Source organism: Corapipo altera, unplaced genomic scaffold (genome assembly GCF_003945725.1).
Source record: "Corapipo altera isolate COAL_440 unplaced genomic scaffold, ASM394572v1 272, whole genome shotgun sequence".
In the NCBI taxonomy this organism is placed as follows: Eukaryota; Metazoa; Chordata; class Aves; order Passeriformes; family Pipridae; genus Corapipo; species Corapipo altera.
In genome coordinates, this window is record NW_020885095.1 from 85,891 (window position 1) to 105,565 (window position 19,675).

Genomic DNA, 19,675 nt, shown 5'->3' on the forward strand with positions numbered 1-19,675 from the left:
CCAGCCACACCACAGCCCACAGCCCCCCAGCCACACCACCACAGCCCCCCAGCCACACCACTGCCCATGGCCCCCCCAGCCACACCACTGCCCATGGCCCCCCCAGCCACACCACCTCTGCCCATGTCACCCCAACCCTTACTCTGCCTCCTGCTCCACACCCTTCTCCTCCTCCCCAGCCCCTCCATGCTGTGAGCCCATCTCCTCATCACAGCCCCCACATCCTCCTGACTCCCACCCTCTTTCCAGCCCCAGCCCCAAAACTCACCTCCGAGGCCATTTTGGTGTTCTCTGTGCTGCTCTGACCAGACAATTCCTAAGGACAGAGAGAAACAGGCACATTTTAAAAGGAAAGTTTCCACCCACCCCCATCTTCCAGCCACGTGAGCTGACGGAGGCTCCCAAAACAGTCCCACAATTCGCACAGAATTAACAAGTCAGGCTTGGTGATAGTCAGGAATGAGGATTTACATTAAACTGAGGGTTAAACAGAACCAGGTGTGACAACTTCTGAAAGAGCAGAAACTGAAAAACATGAAACAGGTGGAGAACAGGAGCAGGGGCTGAGCTGGAGCTGGGGAGAGTTCACAGGAGCTGGATGGGGCTCACTTACATCTTCCTTACATCAAAGATAAAACCACCCAAAACTTACCACTTTTACCAGGATAAAGAACAGAATACTGGATGAGTAAAACTACAGGAGGAAGAGAGGGCCCAGAGAATCACCATCTGTGACTGAGGAATCCATAGGGGTAAACTGAGAATTGCCAACAAGTTACGGAAAAGTTTTTTAATTAGACAAATTGAAAGGACCCACAATAAGAGAGAAAGGAGATGACCTTTGGCTTTATCCAAACACACTCCAAAAACTAACAGGAAGTTTTAATTTTGCGTAATATGGAGTACAATAATAGAGAAGGGAAGGAGCTAAAAAAGGCAAAAAAAACCTTCTAGCAAAGAAGCAAATGCCTGGAAACAGGAATTATTGCTGCTACCACAGAAGCAAAGCCAAGAGCTCAACACAAATCTGCAGGACCAGGACAATCTCTGTGCAATAACTCTGAGTGGAATGACTTGTGACAATGCCCATCTGACAAGCACGGATTTTTAATGGACTTTTGATTGGGTGGAAGTTCATGCCTAAAACAATAGCTGATATATTCCTAAAAATCCAGAAGCAGGCAGAGATAAGTTGAGCAGTGGAGTTATCAGTCTCTCCAAGCTCAATGGACAAATGTAATTAAACAAAAATAATTTAAAGGGATGAAAAGAATTCCCCTCAGTAGTGCAAACTGCCAGGTGATCTCTTGCAGGAGCAGAAGTTGTTCCTCAACCCGTGATGCATCAGCTGGAGACGGTGATGCTGGAAACACTTCTGTGCACACCTGACCATGAGCTTGGGTCACCTGGGGGATGGCAGATGCCAACAGAGACCAGTTCCACCTCCTGTTCATCCTGCTTTGCTACATCTTCCCTGAGGTTGTCTGACAGTCATTAACTCCGAGGAAATCAGTCGATAAAGCTAAAATGGACAAAAATCAAGCCTACAAACAGCAGAGACAGACTGTGACCCCTCTTGATGTACTAAACCAGATCAAGGAGAGGGCAGGTGAGGACAAGGGACACGGGAGGGCACGAAGTGGCTGTCACAAGTCATTGCAGGACAGCCACAGCTTCCAGCATGAACATGGAAAAGGAAAGAAAGGGAAAGGAGAGGAGGGAAAGAAGAGGAAGGAAAGGAAAGGAAGAAGCAATGCCCCAGTAGAAAGCCATCTGTGAAACAGGATCTCATTTGTAGCAAGAATGTCCCAGCAAGAAGACGACAGGAACAGGGAAAAGGGAAGCAGTGAGGTGATCCCGAGAGCAGAGGGCCCCGGAGCGCCAAAGGGGTTCTGCCACAGGGTTCTGCTCCTTTAGTGAATGACTGCCCACGTCAGACAGCTCCAGAGCTCTCACCCAGCTGGAGCTGGCATGCACGGACACAGGCTCCTCAGGAAGGATGGGCAGGGAGGACGGCATGGGAGGGGAGGCAGCAGGCTCAGGGCACCTCGAGGGCAGCGAGCCCAGCGTGGGGCTCCCCGGGATGTGGAGGACACCAACAAACCACCCCACATCAAGGGGATGCCAGCAAAATGGCACAGGGGTTGCAGGAGGTGACATTTGAGAGCAGGCTCAGAGGGCTGTGCTTGTTCAGCCTGGAAGAGGAGGCTCAGGGGAGGGGGATCTAATTCCTGCATCCCTAGAGGAGTTACAGAGCCAAGGTCAGGCTCCTCAGAGATGTCCAGCAAGGGATGAGCAGAAGACATAATCTGTGGTAAAAGAAATTCAATAAAACAGAAAAAAAACCTCTTCACAGTAGAGTGCCCACAGTGTCCTCAGAATCTCTGATTTTGGGAATTCAGAACTCAAGGGGATGGGCCTGAGCAACCTCTTACAGCTTTGGATGCGTTTGGACAATGCTCTCAGGCACATGGTGGGATTCTTGGGGGTGTCCTGTGTAGAGCCAGGAGCTGGACTTGATGACCCTTTTGGGTCTCTTCCAACTCAGGACATTCCGTGATTCAATGATTCTAACTTCCAAGGTTGTGCTGTTTTGCATGGGAGACTAAGGCAATGATGTCCAAGGCCTCATCTAACCTGAACTGTTCCATGATTCCACTACATGGAGGGGAGAAAAAACAGTTGCAGTGAAGCTCAAAATCAAAATCCACCACAAAATGGCTCAGCACAGGTTTAGCCTGGCCCTGGACTCTGGAATTTCAGAGTTCATTTGTATGAGAACAGCTTGGTTGTACATCAGCATCCCAATGCCCAAGGAGAATAACGGTGCTGTGAGATTCCAGGACCTGCTACACTCACAGACACAGATACACTCTGCAGGGTGACCATCTGCATCACGAACAGATGCCAACTTCCACAGGACCTCAACATCCCCCTTCTCCACAGCAGCTTTCCTTGGAGGGAACAAATCACCACCTCCTCCCCTTCTCACACCTGCTCTGCTCTCCCCTGTGCTGGAGCAGCCCCCCAGCAGCACGAGTTACCTGTGTCCCGAGCAGCGGGTGGGACAGGGGCACTGCTGCGAAGGTCTTGTAGGCCTGCTTGACATTGATGGGGACCTCGTCAGGGGAGGGTGGCGACGGTGGTTTTTGCTACGGGGACAGACAGGAGGTAAAGGTGAGCCCAGGTGGTGCGACAAAACCCACACGGGGGAAACACAGCCCAGCTCTCGGCCTGCAGAGCCCGAGGAGTGGGATATGGAAAGGAATGTGTAAGGGAACATGTAAGCCTTGCCAAGGCTGCTCCTGAGCCTTGGGCAGGAACACAAGGAGCAAAGTACTGCACATACACTACACACAGCAGCATGTGGGTCACAGCCCTGTTTTATTTCCTGGATGGTGGAGGAATGGTACTTGTCGTGGCACAGATCCTCACTGACCTGACAGGAATGTTGTGATGGATCTCCTGGCCAAGGGCCACATTGCTGTCACAGTCCTTGAGGACTTCTACCCAATTCAACCAGCATGTGCCTACCTGAATCAGGGGTTTTGGGGCTGGGACAGGACAGTTACATGGTTGATTCTGACCCCTACTAAGAGTTGAACAAGATTCCTTCTAGTGGAAGGTGTCCCTGCCCATGGCAGGGAGTGGAACAAGATGGTCTTTAAGGTCCCATCCAACCCAAACCACCCTGTGGTTCCATGACCTGATTCAAGCATCTGTGATCTGGGAGGAGACCTGCCTTTGATCACAAATATTTCCTTTGCAGAATTCCACTTACTCAGAAACATCTGACAAAAGTCTGAGGGACCTTCCTACTGTTTATCACTGCCTTTGCTGGTCTTTTCCTCACCCACTGTCCCCATGACCCCTCCTGCCGTGTCTGGGGGGAAGCACAGTTGGGGTGACCTGCTCAAAGCATCACAGAAATTAATGGGATGGGGGACAATGACACCCCAACCTTCCTTCTGCTGGAAAACAAATACTCTTTTCCTATTCATCACTCCAACCCTCCAGATGCACTAACCCAGTTCCAGACCTTTGTACTTTTTCTTTGTTCTGGGCTGAGGCTAAAATATGTTGTTTGATCATGTTCCTTCTGCACAGGCTAAAGGACAGCACAGTGAGATCAGAAGAGACTGTAAAATGTGAACCGTGGCCAATTCCATGGGTTCTATACAGCTCTTTGTTTGCAAACCACACCTCTGGTTTGGTATCATGTCACACAAGCTCCAGTAGAGACAGAAGGGCTGCATCCATGGAATACCAGGATGGCTTGGGTGGGAAGGGACTTAAAGCACATCCAGTCCCAGCCCCCTGCTGTGGGCAGGGACACCTTCCACTATTCCTTCCATTTATATATTTAAGGGATACAGGTCTTCTGGCATGACAAAGACCAAAACACCTGAATCTTTCTCTCCCATCAACAAACAGTCCTGGGAATATGAACTTTTCAAAAATAATAATTCTGTAAATCGTAAAATCCATCAGCAGGATGGTATTGGCTCTTGCTCCAAGGTGCCAGACATTGACAAAGGTTCTGTAGGATTTATGTCTCCACAGAACTTAACACTTCACAAATATGGTTCTAAACCTGTACCTGCTCTGGGGATTTTGGCCACAACAGCTTCAGCATTGCCAACTCCTGGGACGGGGAGACATGGGGCAGCTGGGGAGGCCCAGAGAAATGAGTGGGATGCACTGACCTTGCCCTGCCTGTGAGGAGTGAGGGCTCCTCCCCAGGGTACCCAGACTGGTGCATGGACACCACCAGCCTCAGCTCAGGCACGTGGTCGTCAAACCACACCATCACTGCTGGGAGGGTGTCCAGCCACAACGTGTGGCACCACGGCACCCAGGGCAGGGAAATGGCTTTCAGGGAGAAACCCCAGGCCACTTACAGAGTTGTGGATCCTGAAGCATGGCTCGGGCTGCTGGAAGGGGTTGGGGCTGTCCCCCTCCTCCGCAGTGTGTGAGGCAGCACTTTGTCGCACGCGGGACAGAGGCTGAATGACGCCGGGCTTGGTCTGCTCGTGTCAGTGCCCCAGGGAAAGGCAGAGGAAGAGGAGAGGGAGGGAGAAAGAGAGAAGAGAAACGAGCAGTTAGGGCAGCGAGGTGTCTGCCATGCGGGTGAATAAACAAATCCATGCAAATCCATGCACCCCAGCTCCATTCCTCGGCTGTGCTGCCCGCTCCAGCTACCGGACCCAGACCAGCAGGAGAGCTCCTGGGGCCAACACCAAAAGGGATTCAGCCAAGTCAGGGTCACACAGGACCAGCAGGTTATGGAGAAGGCCAGGACACAAGGGAGCATCTGCCACACAAGAAGCAGCTACAAGAGTCATCAGTCACTAAAGAGAGTGGCAACAGGAGTTGGGTAAGCCAGCAAAAACCCCAGGAGTGGAAGATGCGAGGGGAAACGGGAATATACGCTGCAAAAACAGTTGTGTTGGGTTTTCAAATGGATCATAATTAAGACTTGGTGCATTTGTACAAACTTGAGGCACAGTGGAGGACTGGAGGAAATAGAACAGGAGTCAACAGTGGAGCTGCAAGGCTGGGTGGGAGTGAGCACCCACAGGAGGAAAAGACAAGCTCCACGTGCTGGGGGATGCAGAGGGACACCACAGTCAGGTCTCAGGACAGTTGTACTCACTGATTTACTGTCATCTTGCGACGTAATGAAGTTAATGGAAGCCTGCAAACAGAAATACAGCTGTAAATCTGGAGTTCACCTTGAAAACCTTTAGTTTACCTCTGCCCCACTGCCTACCCTGTCTGGGGAACTCCCAGATGCCACAGAAACCCCACCATTCCTGCTTCTTTGAGTGGGGACAGGCCAGAGCTTCTCTCAGCTCCTCTGCTATGCAAGGATGCCCTCAGCTCTCTGCACATCTCCAGGTTCTGGCCCCAGCTCTAGGCTGGTCCTGGCCCTTGGTCACAGCCCCTGATCCTGGCCCACAGGCACATCTCCTGGTCCTGGCCCTGGCTCACAGCCCCTGCTCCTGGGCCTGGCTCACAGCCCCTGGTCCTGTTCCCTGCTCACATCCCCAGGTCCTGGTCCCTGGGCATATCCTCTGCTCCTGGACCACGGGCACATTCCCTGGGCATATTCCCACCCTCTGCACTTGCCCCCAAGCCGGAGCAAAGCCATCCCACCGCAGGTCCTCCCCAGAAGCGCTCGCAGGTGCCATCACAGCAGCGGCTCACAGGGAGCAGCCCCTTGTGCCTCAGGTGCCACCAGGGCAGTGCTTCCTCAGCGAGCCCCAGGGGAGCCCCAGAGAGCCCCAGGGGAGCCCCAGAGAGCCCCAGAGAGCCCCAGGGGAGCCCCAGCGAGCCCCAGGGGAGCCCCAGAGGAGCCCCAGGTCCCCAGGGCCGGAGCGGGGGGCGCGGGCAGCGGGAGCAGCCGGAGCAGCAGCGCACACCGCACACCAGCAGCACTTACAAAGCGGGTCTCCCTGCCGGCCAGGTGAGGGGGCCGGGGGGCTGCGGGCACCTGGAGAGGGGCATCAGCAGGGGAGAGAACGGGAGAGAAAACGGAGAGACTGGGTTTTCCGTGGGAGAGAAGCACAGAGACTGCAGCACCCGGAGCTGTTGGGGTCCCCACCATGGGGGAAGCCCCTCTGCCCTGCTCAGCACAAACAGACCCACCACAAACACCTCCTGCCTCCCCCCACCCCCTCACAGAGGCACAACGCCAACTCAGGACAAAGGGTTCCATTTCCCTCAGGAATTCTCTGAAATAAGCCAATAAATTCTGGCTGGACTACAAGATGTTGAAACCAAAGAATTAACAGTAAAAATAGATGGAGCCAGAGAATTAGAGACGCAATTCCTTGGAACTTCTGCTCTGGAGGAACAAGACCCCTGAATCCTCAGAAAAGCAGAGAGCTGGGGGTGTTCAGCCTGAAGAAGGCCTTGGGGGGACCTTAAAGCCCCTTCCAGTGCCTAAAGGGACTCCAGGAGAGCTGGAGAGGGACTTTGGACAAGAGCCTGGAGTGCCAGGACAAGAAGGAATGGCTTCCCATTGAAAGAAGGCAAGGTTAGATGGGATATTGGGGAGAAATCCTTCCCTGGGAGAGTGGGGAGGCCCCAGCACAGGTTGCCCAGAGAAGCTGTGGCTGCCCAATCCCTGGAAGGGTTCAAGGCCAGGTTGGACAGGACTTGGAGCAACCTGGGCTAGTGGGAGGTGTCCCTGTCTATGACAAGGGTGTGGAACGAGATAGTCTTGAAGGTCTCTTCCCACCCAAACCATCCTGGGAATCCATGGAAACCAATCTCAAAGAAAAATGGCACTTGTGGTAAGAGAAAAACTTACAAACAGCCCAAAATAAACCCTCACCCAGTTTGCAGCTGCTGTCAGAAATGCAAATAGGTAAACACATGCAGCTGGAACAAAGTGCCTTGAAATAGTGTTGCTATAACAAATCGTATCCTCTTCTAATCTTGTTGTGTTCCTGATGGACAATCAATTCCAAAGGATCCAAGAAATGAGGGAGATGAGAGACAGGCCAAGAAGTAACAGGAGATGGACTGAAGTGCTGCTCCTACAGTTTCAGCACGTGGTCTCGATCCTTCTCCTGAGCCCGTGTCACTGGTCACCTCACCCCAAGGTAAAGCCCTTCACCTCAAGAGTCCTGTCCAGCTCCGAGAACTGAAATGGCTCCACTGAAGATCAGGGAAGTGGTAGAGCCGGTGGGGAGAGCAGCTATTCCCAAACAGCTGGAGAGCAGCTGGACTCCAAAAGGAACACAACAGACCCAAAACGACTACAGACAGAGGACAAAGTACAACTTGCAGTTCACTCAAGCCCCCAGTATAAAACCCAGTTACAGGTAATGGCTGTGAAGGGAAAATTAAACAATCCATTTAAGATCATTTAACTTCAAAAGGTTCAACTGAGCTGTGACACCTCCTGCAACAGGATGGACAGTGGGAGCAAAGACTCAGAGACTGAAAAGGAAAGATCAGAGCTGGTACAATGAATAAGAACAGTGAGGGAGGACAGGTAATATTCATAAAGAAAAAATAATCAGAAGTTACAAGAAATAAAGACACTTCCCATTGCAGAAGGAAAACCTCTGAGCAAGGAGCTGTAGCAAATCATTTCCTGAGTGCAGGGTCCTTCCACTTCCTTCCCAACAGCTCACGTGGGTCACCTCCAGTGTCACACACAGATCCAGGGATCCTCTGGGAAGCACTGGTTTACAGACCTGAGATCATTCTCCAAGCCCTGACTCCTCCATTTCTTACCACATACCAGTTGCCGGGGTCTCTGCATAAGGCATTGGTGAGGCCATTCCCAAAATACTGACAACTACAGGTAGTACCACTCCAGGTACTCCCCATCTCATCATCCTGGAATTAAGCCACCTCTCAGAGCTTGTTTATGACCAGCTAATCACCCTCCTAGCTCTCTGAGGCATTTTGAAGGAGGCAGCTCTTCCCTCGCTCTCTAGTTGCCTCCTGTGACAGATCCCCTCCACATCAACAGTGTCACTGAAGGATGAAAATCGCCCTCAGCTTCCTCTGCATTTCATCCCTGGAAGAGTCTCCCTGCCTTTCCCATATCACCTATCCAGGGGGCAGTCTCACCTGTGGATTACTGGGAGAATAGGGGGTTTCACGCCTGGAATTTCCTGTCCCAGACTCGCCCACAGGAGCCTGAAAGAGAGAAGACAAAGCTCGAGAGTTACTGCATGGCAGAAGGGGGTCTGTAGAGCCCGGGAGGCATAGGACACCCTGGACATCCAGCCATGGCCCCTCCCCAGGGAGCAGCGTTAGCAGGACCCAGCAGCAGCTGGAATGTGCCAGAAACTGCCAAAAAGCATTAGAAACAGCAAGGGAATGGCATTAAACATTGGAACTGGGATCATATCCAAACACCCTGCAAGGCCAGCTAGATCAGCTACAGCCTCTGCCTCACAGCAAGCCCTGACTCCTCTTCCCTGACTCCTCACAGCCCTCACAGGCAGGGTCACAGTCCAGGCAAACCTCCTGCTGTACAGACACTGAGCAAAAATAGCCATTGCCAACTGGAAGGAGACAGGAATCATCCCCAGCCACATCCATTACTATTGGCCTGCTGGTAGGACCAGTAGCATTGGAGAGACAGGGCTCTCCTCAATTCCAGAGGAACTTCTGGCACCAACGCTTGGCTGAACCAGCCCATCCCAACAAGTGAACGGAGAGCAGAGTCCCAGGAACCACCTGCACTCTGACTGCAGGAGTGAGGAGTACATTTCGGAAGTATTTTAGATGCCTAAAGGTGGAAGCAGGTCATTTGGGATTTAGGGAACTGTTTAGGCAATCCTACGGTCCCAGTCACTAATATCACAGCCACTGGTCAGTTGGTTCAAGTCAGCCTTGGGCAACAGTGTTTAATCTGACCAAGCCTGAAGTGACCTGAAGTTTATATTGGAGCACAGATTCCACTACATGCCTTGCTCTAAGCTGACCTGCCTACACACTTGTGAAATTCCCTAAAACACCTTCAAGATCAATACAGCTGGGGGCTGGGTTGGTTGATTGGTTGGTTTTTCCTCTGTATGAGGCTGTTCATCTGTGGCTGTTTAGCTTTTGAGACCTCCCAAAAGGCTGAGAAAGGAAGAAGGGGAAAGCAACGTAGAGCTCATCTAGAGGACAGGATAGACCCATCTTTGGGTCTAGTCCCTGTTCTGCCAAAAGTTCCCTGTGCAACAGTAAGAATGTCAAATACAAACAGATTTCCCAGAGCAGAAAGCAAAGTTCTCCCTTGAAATCCCAGTCTCAATCTACCGAAAACTGTCATTTGTAGGAGCAGCTCCTGGGCTGTGGATCAACCACGGCAGCTGCTCTCCGCTTGCTTTTCAGACACCTAAGAAGGGCTGTTCAGGCCCAAGTGTGTAAGTGTGGCACCAGCACCGATCTCCCACAAGCCCTGCCAGCCCTGCGCTCAGGGCAGGGACGCTGCTGTCCCAGCCCGACTCAGAGGGACAGCAGGGAACTCACAGATGCCACCGTGTCCCCTCGGCGGGCTCGGCAGCGCATGCGTGGCTGTGAGCGGGGTGCGTTAGTGGCCGGAGGACAACACTGACTGTCAGGGACTGACCCCCCACACACAGTGCTGGGGGCACACGGGTTAGGGGGGCCCGGCCCGCGGGCACCGTGCTGCCCAGCGCCGGGGTTTAGTAGGGGCCGGTGGCCGAGACTGTGTGAGTGCATGCCAAACACCACACGGCACACGCCGGTGGGCGAGACTGTGTGAGTGCATGCCAAACACCACACGGCACACGCCGCTTGCCTTGCAGTACAGGCTGGTCTTCAGCACGCCCCCGCTGCCGTAGCCCAGGGGAGGCCCTCCCAGGCTGGCTGTGCCCGCAGCCTTGCCCCTGCGGTTGGCCACCACAAAGGGGTTCTCACTGAAGGGGATGGGCTGCGAGTCGATCAGACACTCTGGCTCTGGCGTCTCTGGAAGCTGCTCCTGGGACAAGGGACACCCTGTGGAGTCCTGCTTGTCTCTCCAGGGCTGTTCTGCCCCGCTCGTGTGCTGATGGGGTGACGTGGGGTGCTGAGGGGGCCCAGCCACGCTGCTGGTTGTGCCCGTGGGGTGCTGAGGGGGCCCAGCCACGCTGCTGGTTGTGCCCGTGGGGTGCTGAGGGGGCCCAGCCACGCTGCTGCTGGTCGTGCCCGTGGGGTGCTGAGGGGGCCCAGCCACGCTGCTGCTGGTCATGCCTGTGGGGTGCTGAGGGGGCCCAGCCACGCTGCTGCTGGTCGTGCCTGTGGGGTGCTGAGGGGGCCCAGCCACGCTGCTGCTGGTTGCACCCACTGCCAGGTCCGGGGACTCTTCCTGGCTGTCCCGTGCCGTGGGCAGGGACAGCACCGTGCAGTCACCCTCCATGCTGGAGCTGGGCTTAGTACACTGAACAGGCTGAGAGGAAGACAGAAGGATCAGACAGAAATAAAGAGAACAGAATAAAGGAGAGGAGGAAGAAAATACAGAGCAGGTGATGAAGGACAGGGAAGGAGAGAAGAATTCCAGCGCTAATGCCCACACATCATGCCATCCCTCTCTCCTGCTCTACCACCAATCTGTGACCCCCAGTGCCACTTCCAGGACAGGACCCTGCTGTGCACACATACCCTGGGGAGCTGACAGGCACGAGTGCTCCCTGCACTGCTCCAACTCACACACATTTCTCCTGCTGCTCTCCAGCCAAACTCACTGCCAACACCTGCACGAGCACACGCCCTCCCCCTGCCCACCACAGCACACAGAATCACAGAACAGCTCGGGTTGGAAGGCACCTCTGGAGATCATTCAGTCCAACTCCCACTCCATTCACTCCCCCTGCCATGACCCAGCCTCTGCTGTCACCTCAGCACTGCCACACAGTCACACAACACCCACCCCGTGCATTTCCATCACACCTGTACAGGTGAACATGTTTTTATGGCCCCACTGCATCACAACGCACCCAAAGTACCAGAGCTCAGTACAGCTCATGGAGCACAGACCCCTTGGGCGGCTCTTGCTGATGGCAGGACTAAGGCAGCCCCAGTTCTGCCAGGGCTTGCACCCAGCCCAGATGAAGCCCTGACCCTTCCTCTTAACGCCATAGAAGAGAATTTGTTACCCCAGCCAGAGCCTTCCTCAAGGGAGCAGAGATAAGCAGAGAGCAAAGACCAAACCTTCCATCCAAGTGCCTCCGGGGAGCAGAAAGACCTCTCCTGTTCAGAGCACATTCTCCAGCTCCTGTGTCATGGCAGTGGTCACCAAAATAGCTCTCGAGGGTGGGCTGGTGACTACAATGGCAGCTGGGAGGCTCAGGAATTTAGGAGGCCCTCCCCTAACCCCCCAACCCAAGCTCTGTGGCTGGCAGAGCCCTGGCTCATATCGTGTTTCCTGGGCAGCAAAGTCTGTGCTACCTTGAGAAATCCTGCTGTTGTGGCTATATGACTTTCCAGTGTAAAAACCCTAATTCCAACCACCTTTTCCCAGGGGGCCATCAAGCCTGAGAGTCCGTGGGGAGCCTCAATCCCTATTTTGTTCTTGGACCTGACTGGAACTGGGCAGGATCTGCCCCTTAGCTGTAAGCTCCAGCTCCCACTGTTGTGGCGTGTCCCGGTGGGGATTCCTCACTCCCTGGCCCCACAGGAACTATTTCTGTCAGACAAGCCACAATTTCTATTTTGGGTAAGCAAAGATTTGGGCAATGCAGTGAACTTTCCCAGCCTGCAGACAGGACAAGCATGTGCTACCCTGCATCCTCCAGGGCACTGAAAGAAATCTAATCTGAAATCTGCAGAACAAATACAGAGAAAGAATCAATGGTAAGAAACCAAAGAGAAGCAAATTCAGAGCAGAAAGTACAGGTTGTTAATTAACTAATTATGGTGACCTGGTACTGAGACATGTCAGTTCTTCTTCATTTCTCATAGTTCAGAAAGCAAAATTAGACTTTAATCATTTTGCTGTGATCAGTCCCTCATGGGTCCGGCTTTCCCGCCCGGTCAATGCAGACTACAGAGACTGTAACAGCTCTTTGACTCCTGCAAGGGCACTGTCAGAGCCACAGAATCCCAGGATGGTTTAGGTGAGAAGGGACCTTAAAGCTCACCTCATTCCACCCCCCTGCCATGGGCAGGGACACCTTCCAGTAGACCAGGTTGCTCTAAGCCCTGTCCAATCTGGCCTCGGACACTTCCAGTGGTGGGGCAGCCACAGCTTCTATCCAGATGTTGCAGTACACTGGCTGCATGGCCAAAGAGCATCACCCAAATGAGCATTCCCATGCTGCTTCCAAAGGGAATTTTCAGTTGGGATTCTAACAGTGGACAAACAGAACAGGCAAATCCTCAGCCTTTGTTAAATCCTGCTCACAAAGGGACCCAGACGCAGCAACACAGATGGATCCAAGGCAGACAATCACCTGCTCCCTTCTCTGGGGGCCATTCTTGGAATCCTCATGATGAATTCCACCCTCAGTTACAGCGGTCAGGATTGCTGTGTGCCTCCTCTTGCTTCATTATCAGAACAAGAAAAATTCCCTGCAGCTCCATCTGGCTCCACAGCAAGGACAGGAATGGTTCCCTGCATCTCTTCCTGCCCCACAGTGAGGACAAGAACAGTTGCCTACAGCTCCTCTTGCCCCACAGGGAGGACAGGAACAGTTCCATGTAGCCCCTCGTGTCCCATGGTGAGGACAGGAACAGCTCCCTACGGCTCCTCCTATCCCACAGCAATGAAAAGAACAGCTCCTTCGTAGGGAACTAAGTGTCAGTAAAAGATACCCAAACACTGTTTTTAGAGGAGAATGTATGTGGTGAGAGAGTTGGCCTGGAGACAGGGAGAAAGAGAAAACCACGATGGGAACGGGACAAGAGCACCAACCATCTGGATGCAGTCAGACTGTCCAGAGATGGACAACCTGTCACTGACCTACCTGTCCTGCTGGAAAGCCCACCCTGGTTGAGTCTTCCAGCAGTCACCAAACAGCCCAGAGCAGCTCCTGAAGGACCACCAACCTCTGTCCCCACACCGGAACCTCCCTGTCCCCACACCAGAATCTCACTTGTCCCCACGATCCAGGCAGACGTACTTTTCCAACCAGAGCAAAGACAGGGCTGGTGACAGCTGGACAAAACCACACATTGGCACCCATGGGCCCTTCCCTGAAGCAGGACATTTATAGATGCCGCCCATCACCCCGGCATTCCGGCACACTCAGCCCCACATTCCCATGCCAGGCATTCCCATCTGACACAGGCTGCAAGGCACAAGCTCCCAGAGGCTGCTCTGCTCTGCACCACGCTCGGACTGTCCGGCAGGGAGGCAGCTGCTGCCTGGGGATGGCTCTCCCCCTCTTCCAGCTACTGAGTTACACTCAGAGACGCTAAAAATAAACCTTTTCCTGATAATGCTTTTTTGTGTGACCAGCAGGAGGGAAACCCAAAAGCCGAGAAGTATGGGAACAAAAGGAGCCAGAGCTGGAGCCCATGCAGGGCTGTCGTTGAGTGAGGCAGAAAGCAAGAGGGCCTGGAAACGGGAGGAAAGAGAACAGGAGAAGAGACCTGTTTGCGTGGAATGGGATGGAGACTGGAAAGGTAAAAGAGATGATCCCAAAACAATGGAGTAGGATGATGACAGCAAAGGGAGGTCTTGCCACACCAGAAGGAAAGGAAGGAGGAGACTGAGGATGTGTGAAGGAGCAGGTAGAAGCCCAGTGGAATAGGGGTGATGCAGGGAAGATAAAAGGAAGCAAAGATGGAGAGAGGAGAATTCAAACAACACAGAAGGGAGATGAGTTTGTAATCCATAAAGTTTGTGAAAACTGGAATTTCTCTTGGCCACTACATATGAGGGACTGGCAGGCAGAGCACAGGGCAGGAGCATCCACAGCTGGAGTCACAACACACAACATGATACATGAGCCACAGGGCTCAGCCACAACACACAACCACAGCCACTTTGCCTTCTGCAGGCCTGGGGGATCTTGGTTTTCATAGAATCTCAGGATGGTTTGGGTTGGAAGGGACCCTGAAGACCATCCAGTCCACGCCCTGCCATGGGCACGGACACCTCCCATTAGACCAGGTTGCTCCAAGCCCTGTCCAACCTGGCCTTGAACTTTTTTTAATACTTTCAGTCTCAGCACCTTCAGCCTTTCTCCTTCCTAAACACCACCCCAAAATGGATGCACAACTGAGCTGTGCACCCAACACTGTCATCACTGCATTGGGAAAAATTTTTCCCTCCCTCCTTGGCAGCTTTCTGGAGCTGCTTCCTTCCACAACAGATCCCTGCACTCTCCCACTCACATCTCCTTCTCTTTCCTCTGGGCTGTTCTTTCCACCTTGTTCTAGACTTTGTTTTTTGCAACTTTGCAAACTTTGCAACTTCTCTTCCCAAGAAGAAAAACCACCTGGCTCTTGCTCTCCTTATTTTCTTATTCCCATCTTTGTTTTGCAGCTACCTCCTGTTTCAGTGCCAGAGTACCCCACAGTTCTGCTTCCCCATTTTCCTCTGCAGAGGATGCCATCACCTCCCACAGCATGGCACCTTTCCTTACAGGGCAGGTAAGGAAAGGACCACGGCCTCCCCTGCAGGGACCCCCATCTCCACAGCCCCTCACTGCCTCCCCCAGAGGGACCCCCACCTCCTCAGCCCCCCCACAGCCTCCCCCCTGCAGGGACCCCTCAGCCCCACTCACAGCACGGTTGCCTCTCTGCAGGCCACTGCTGGGCAGCGCTGCCAGGGTCCGGTAGTCCAGGCGCAGGGGTTCACTGGGGATGCTCTGGAGAGGGGAAAGAACCACAGACATCAGGAACGGGTCAGGCCCAAAGTCAACTAAGTCAAGGAGGAAGAGCAATGAAAAGGGAACCACCCCAGTAATAACCAAGGCCTTATCTCCAAACTCTGCAGAGTTCCCAGTCCTGGAAAAGGAGCTGGAATTGTTCCAAACACAATCTGGGGGATCCACGGCAGGAGAAACCCTGCGGAGAACATGTCACTGTGGGCTCCCGGCCACCCACTGCTGCTCAGATCCCCTCACTCCTCTTGCCCCCACATCCACTCCCTCACAGGGAGGGAGGAGAGTGTGCTGTACCTACCCGTTTGCTTCAAGAGCATCCAGAACAGTTCCAGTCTGGATCTGGACACGTTCAAGAGTGCAACTCTGCAATTCCTCTAGTTTCTTTTCCCAGCCTTAACTCACATTCACTGTACAACTTTGTTCAATTTTGCTTCCCATGTGTTGCCTTTCTAATCAAACAAAAGTCCAGGTTTCAAACCAGCCACTGTTTTCCACTGTCCCTTTCTCAATCCCTTACACATTTCTTCAGTTCTGATCTCTTCTGTTATCCTCAAAGTCACATCCCTCTAGGGGAGGAATTGGAGAACACAGGCTACAGGGAACAAACACTTTTTGGGGATTTCTCCAGCCTTCCAGTCCAGATGCAGCCCTTTTCTGGGACTCTCCAGCCCTCCTCCTTCCGTGCTGCTCACCTCCACCTCCTCCTCAAGCTGCTGCGTGGCTGCCTCCCGCTCCCTACGCATCCGCTCCTTCCGTGGGACAGGACAGAGCCAGAGCAGAGAGACAAGAGAGAGGGAAAGAGGTCAGACATGCTGGGCAGGAACTCCCAAGGGGATAGAGGAGCAGTGCCAGCACCAGCAGAGGGGGAGCAGAAACTCAGCAGGAAACCTGGGACCAGGGAAGGAGGAGCTGGAATTCTGCACCCACATGATTATCAGCAGCAGAATGGACAGGGACACCCGGGACAACATGACCAGGCTGCCACAGTGCAGGGGAAGAGCAGAGGTCCCCAAGATCCTCAGCAGGGACAATCCTGGGGAAAGCAAAGGAAAGCACAAGCCACACAAGCACAAAGGGAGAGGAGGGGGTTGCTCATTGCTAGAAGAGACACCTTGACAGAGCAAGAGAGGTTGGAAGGGAATGGAAAAACAAATCTACAGAGCACAGGCCTGGCTGTCACCAAGGAAAAAAAGGCCTAAAACCCACATGCTGCTTATAGCATCACATACGGTGATGGAAACACATCAAGGAGGGTCAGACCAGTCTCAGCACAAGGCTGGGCCCAGCACAGACCATCAGCCCACGGTCACTCAGCACCACAGGGACACTACAGAGTGACCAGGGACTAATCCCGAAAGCCCCAGCCACGGCTTCCAGGCTGCAAGAGGAAGGGATCAGTGTGGGACTTGTCCTAAAGACTGATTTCTGGATGCTGATACCTCTGTGCTTTGCTGCCCAGAGCTGGGGACACAGCAGCAGCATCCTTCCCTTCTCCTGCCTATGGAACCCTCCTGGCTGCTCCTCCCAAGCAGGAACTGGATGGTCCAGAAGTCCCGAGGCTGGGAGGTTGAGAGGTGGAAGGCAGCTGACAGGGAGCCAACTGAAAATTCTGCTGAGCACCTGGGCCCTTCTCTCCAACAGCTTCCATGCATTACAGACATCCAGTGTCCCACACTGTCCCCAACCTCCACGGGAGAACACACTAATGCTCTGGAGGATCACAACTCCCAAAGGGATATGGAGGGATAGTTAAAGTTAAGGTCTATTCTGAATCCAGTTATACTTTAGTTTTGGACAAGTTCTCTGTAGGGTGAGGGTTCCAGGTGACACTAATCTGGTGTATGACCCTTCTCTGAGGCTGTACAGGAGCACTTCTCTGAGGAATGACAGGAGCACCAGCCAGCCCAGATGGAGCTGTGAAATGCTCAAAGTACATTTCTGACAACATATGGGAAGGATTTGGATTAAGATTAGAAAAATAACTAGAGCCACAGAGCTGGGACAGACAAATACACCAGGAATCAGTCCACGGAGACTTGGAGTTACTGATATTTCTATTAGAAACTGAATTATCAGAGAATTGAAGGCAACAGATGTCTGCAGCAAGTGGGTTTGAAAACCTCTACAGTGAGTAGAGCAAACCCCAAATTCTTCCCAGTTCTTCAGGCTGGAGACATGTTTGGTCTATTGTTCTTGTGCAGGAATCAACATGAATCATTGAAGAGTAGAGAAAAGACATCCAAAAATGGTGACAGAAATTACTGAGGATGCGGCACTGAGATGGGAACTTCCTTCAGCATTCCAATGGCCCACCATGCAGTGCTGGCTCCACCACTGGGATAAATTTAATCATCAAAACCAGCTTTACAGCACAATCCCAGATTCAAGGTTTAAAAGACCCAGCAGCAAAACGTGTCTTTGCTCGTGGGCCTCAGTCCATGGATCCCGAGACCCCTGAGGAGCCTGGAGCATCCATTGCTGCCTCCTCCTGACACCCCAAAGGAAGGGGCACTAAAAAATACCAGCATTCTTAAAATGAGACATAGCCAAGGCTACTTCATCAATCATAAAGGTATTTCTTTTTTTTTTTTTGGCCAAGTACTTTTAAGTAATCTCAGTATAAATTCTGGCAAAACCTTTCTTTACCTGAGCCTGGACAAATGTCACCTGCTCAGCCCGAGCAGCAGGTTGGGGCCAGACTTGGTTATTCACAGGTGTTAGAAGTACTGATACTGACCCCACATTACCTGAAGTCTCCTGGAGTGTATTCAAATCCATATATCCATATTCAAATCCATATATCCATTTCCAAATCCATATTCAAATGCACATGCTGCCAACATAAAACTGGCAGGAAAAGCCTTTGCTCCAACATAAACACAAAGAAATCAGGTTTCCTGAACCACTCTAAGTTCCTTCTCAGGTAAGGAACCAGGCGTTTTATAGGAAAAACCTAAATCTATCTGAATTGGCTCTGCTCTGGGCTGAACCAAGGGCACTGGTGAGGTCCCTCCGACCTAAATTATTCACAGAATCCCAGGATGGTTTGAGTGGGAAGGGACTTTTCAGGGTCATCTAGTCCAGCACCTGCAACGAGCAGGGAGTCTCCAACAGGATCAGGTTGAAGCTTATTCTGTAAGGTTGTTCCACTTCCATCAGAACTGCCAACCTCACCCTGCTCTTGTGGGGCAGCAAATGTGAAAAGGCTGAGAAACTGCAACTGCTGAGAGAACCCAGAGAAACATCAGGTGTGACCGAACTGGAAACCTGATGGAACACCTGCAAAATGTACACACTCATCTGCCAGAGGAGCAGATTCCCAGCTGACAACACCAAAGAATTCAGCTTTCTCTCTTCCAAATGCTGACTGGATACATTACTGTTTTAGGAGGGAAACCTCAAGTCCTTGAGGGGCTCGAGTTTGCTGATCTATTTCTGGGCAATTCTACTCCTATTTCCAAGAAATTCTATCTCTATTTCTGTGCAAGGTTGAACCAGTGAGCAGAAACACAAAACTCTCACAGCAAAGCAGAGAAATGACCATGTGAACTGAGGAGCACAAAGCTGTGACTGATTAACAGCGTCACTTCTCCACTCAGGGCAGCTCTGAGCTGTGTGTTCTCATCTTTGCTCACAAAAGCTCTGTCAGGTCATGGGGTACTGGACAGTGAGAACTGATTAAATTTGGGACTTCCAAGCTCACTGGCCATTTTTCCCAAAGCTGCAGCTTGGCCAGGAGGCACCAGCAGGTAACAAGACTGGACTCTGAATACCATAGATGCATCACCAGAGAGATGCATAGGGAGGCACGGCAAAGCCAAAGAGCAGCTGGGGTAATGGAGCAGTTCTCTATGGAGAGGGAAGGCCCAGAGCTGCCCATGGCATTGACAATGGGACAGAGATCCAGAGCTGCTCATGGCACTGACAACAGGACAGAGATCCAGAGCTGCTCATGGCACTGACAACAGGACAGAGATCCAGAGCTGCTCATGGCACTGACAATGAGACTGAGATCCAGAGCTGCCCATGGCATTGACAACAGGACAGAGATCCAGAGCTGCTCATGGCACTGACAATGAGACTGAGATCCAGAGTTCCCCACAGCACTGACAGTGGGACAGAGATCCAGAGCTCCCATGGCACTGACAGTGGGACAGAGATCCAGAGCTCCCATGGCATTGACAATGAGACTGAGATCCAGAGCTGCTCATGGCACTGACAGTGGGACAGAGATCCAGAGCTGCCCATGGCATTGACAGTGGGACAGAGATCCAGAGCTCCCATGGCACTGACAATGAGACTGAGATCCAGAGCTGCTCATGGCACTGACAATGAGACAGAGATCCAGAGCTCCCATGGCACTGACAATGAGACAGAGATCC

The 19,675-nt window shown here is 52.6% G+C and overlaps 1 protein-coding gene across 1 annotated transcript in view; it reads right to left on the reverse strand.

Moving 5' to 3' along the window:
* Nucleotides 1-19,675, reverse strand: part of SCRIB (scribbled planar cell polarity protein) — an 81,347-nt gene that overhangs the window by 18,267 nt on the left and 43,405 nt on the right. The window contains exons 27-33 of the mRNA XM_027669624.1: nucleotides 15,986-16,042; nucleotides 15,192-15,275; nucleotides 8,596-8,664; nucleotides 5,657-5,698; nucleotides 4,902-5,030; nucleotides 3,045-3,152; nucleotides 269-316 (exon numbers count right to left, since the gene is read on the reverse strand). Of these exons, the coding sequence (XP_027525425.1) occupies nucleotides 269-316; nucleotides 3,045-3,152; nucleotides 4,902-5,030; nucleotides 5,657-5,698; nucleotides 8,596-8,664; nucleotides 15,192-15,275; nucleotides 15,986-16,042 (537 nt within the window). The remainder of the gene's footprint in view (nucleotides 1-268; nucleotides 317-3,044; nucleotides 3,153-4,901; nucleotides 5,031-5,656; nucleotides 5,699-8,595; nucleotides 8,665-15,191; nucleotides 15,276-15,985; nucleotides 16,043-19,675) is intronic.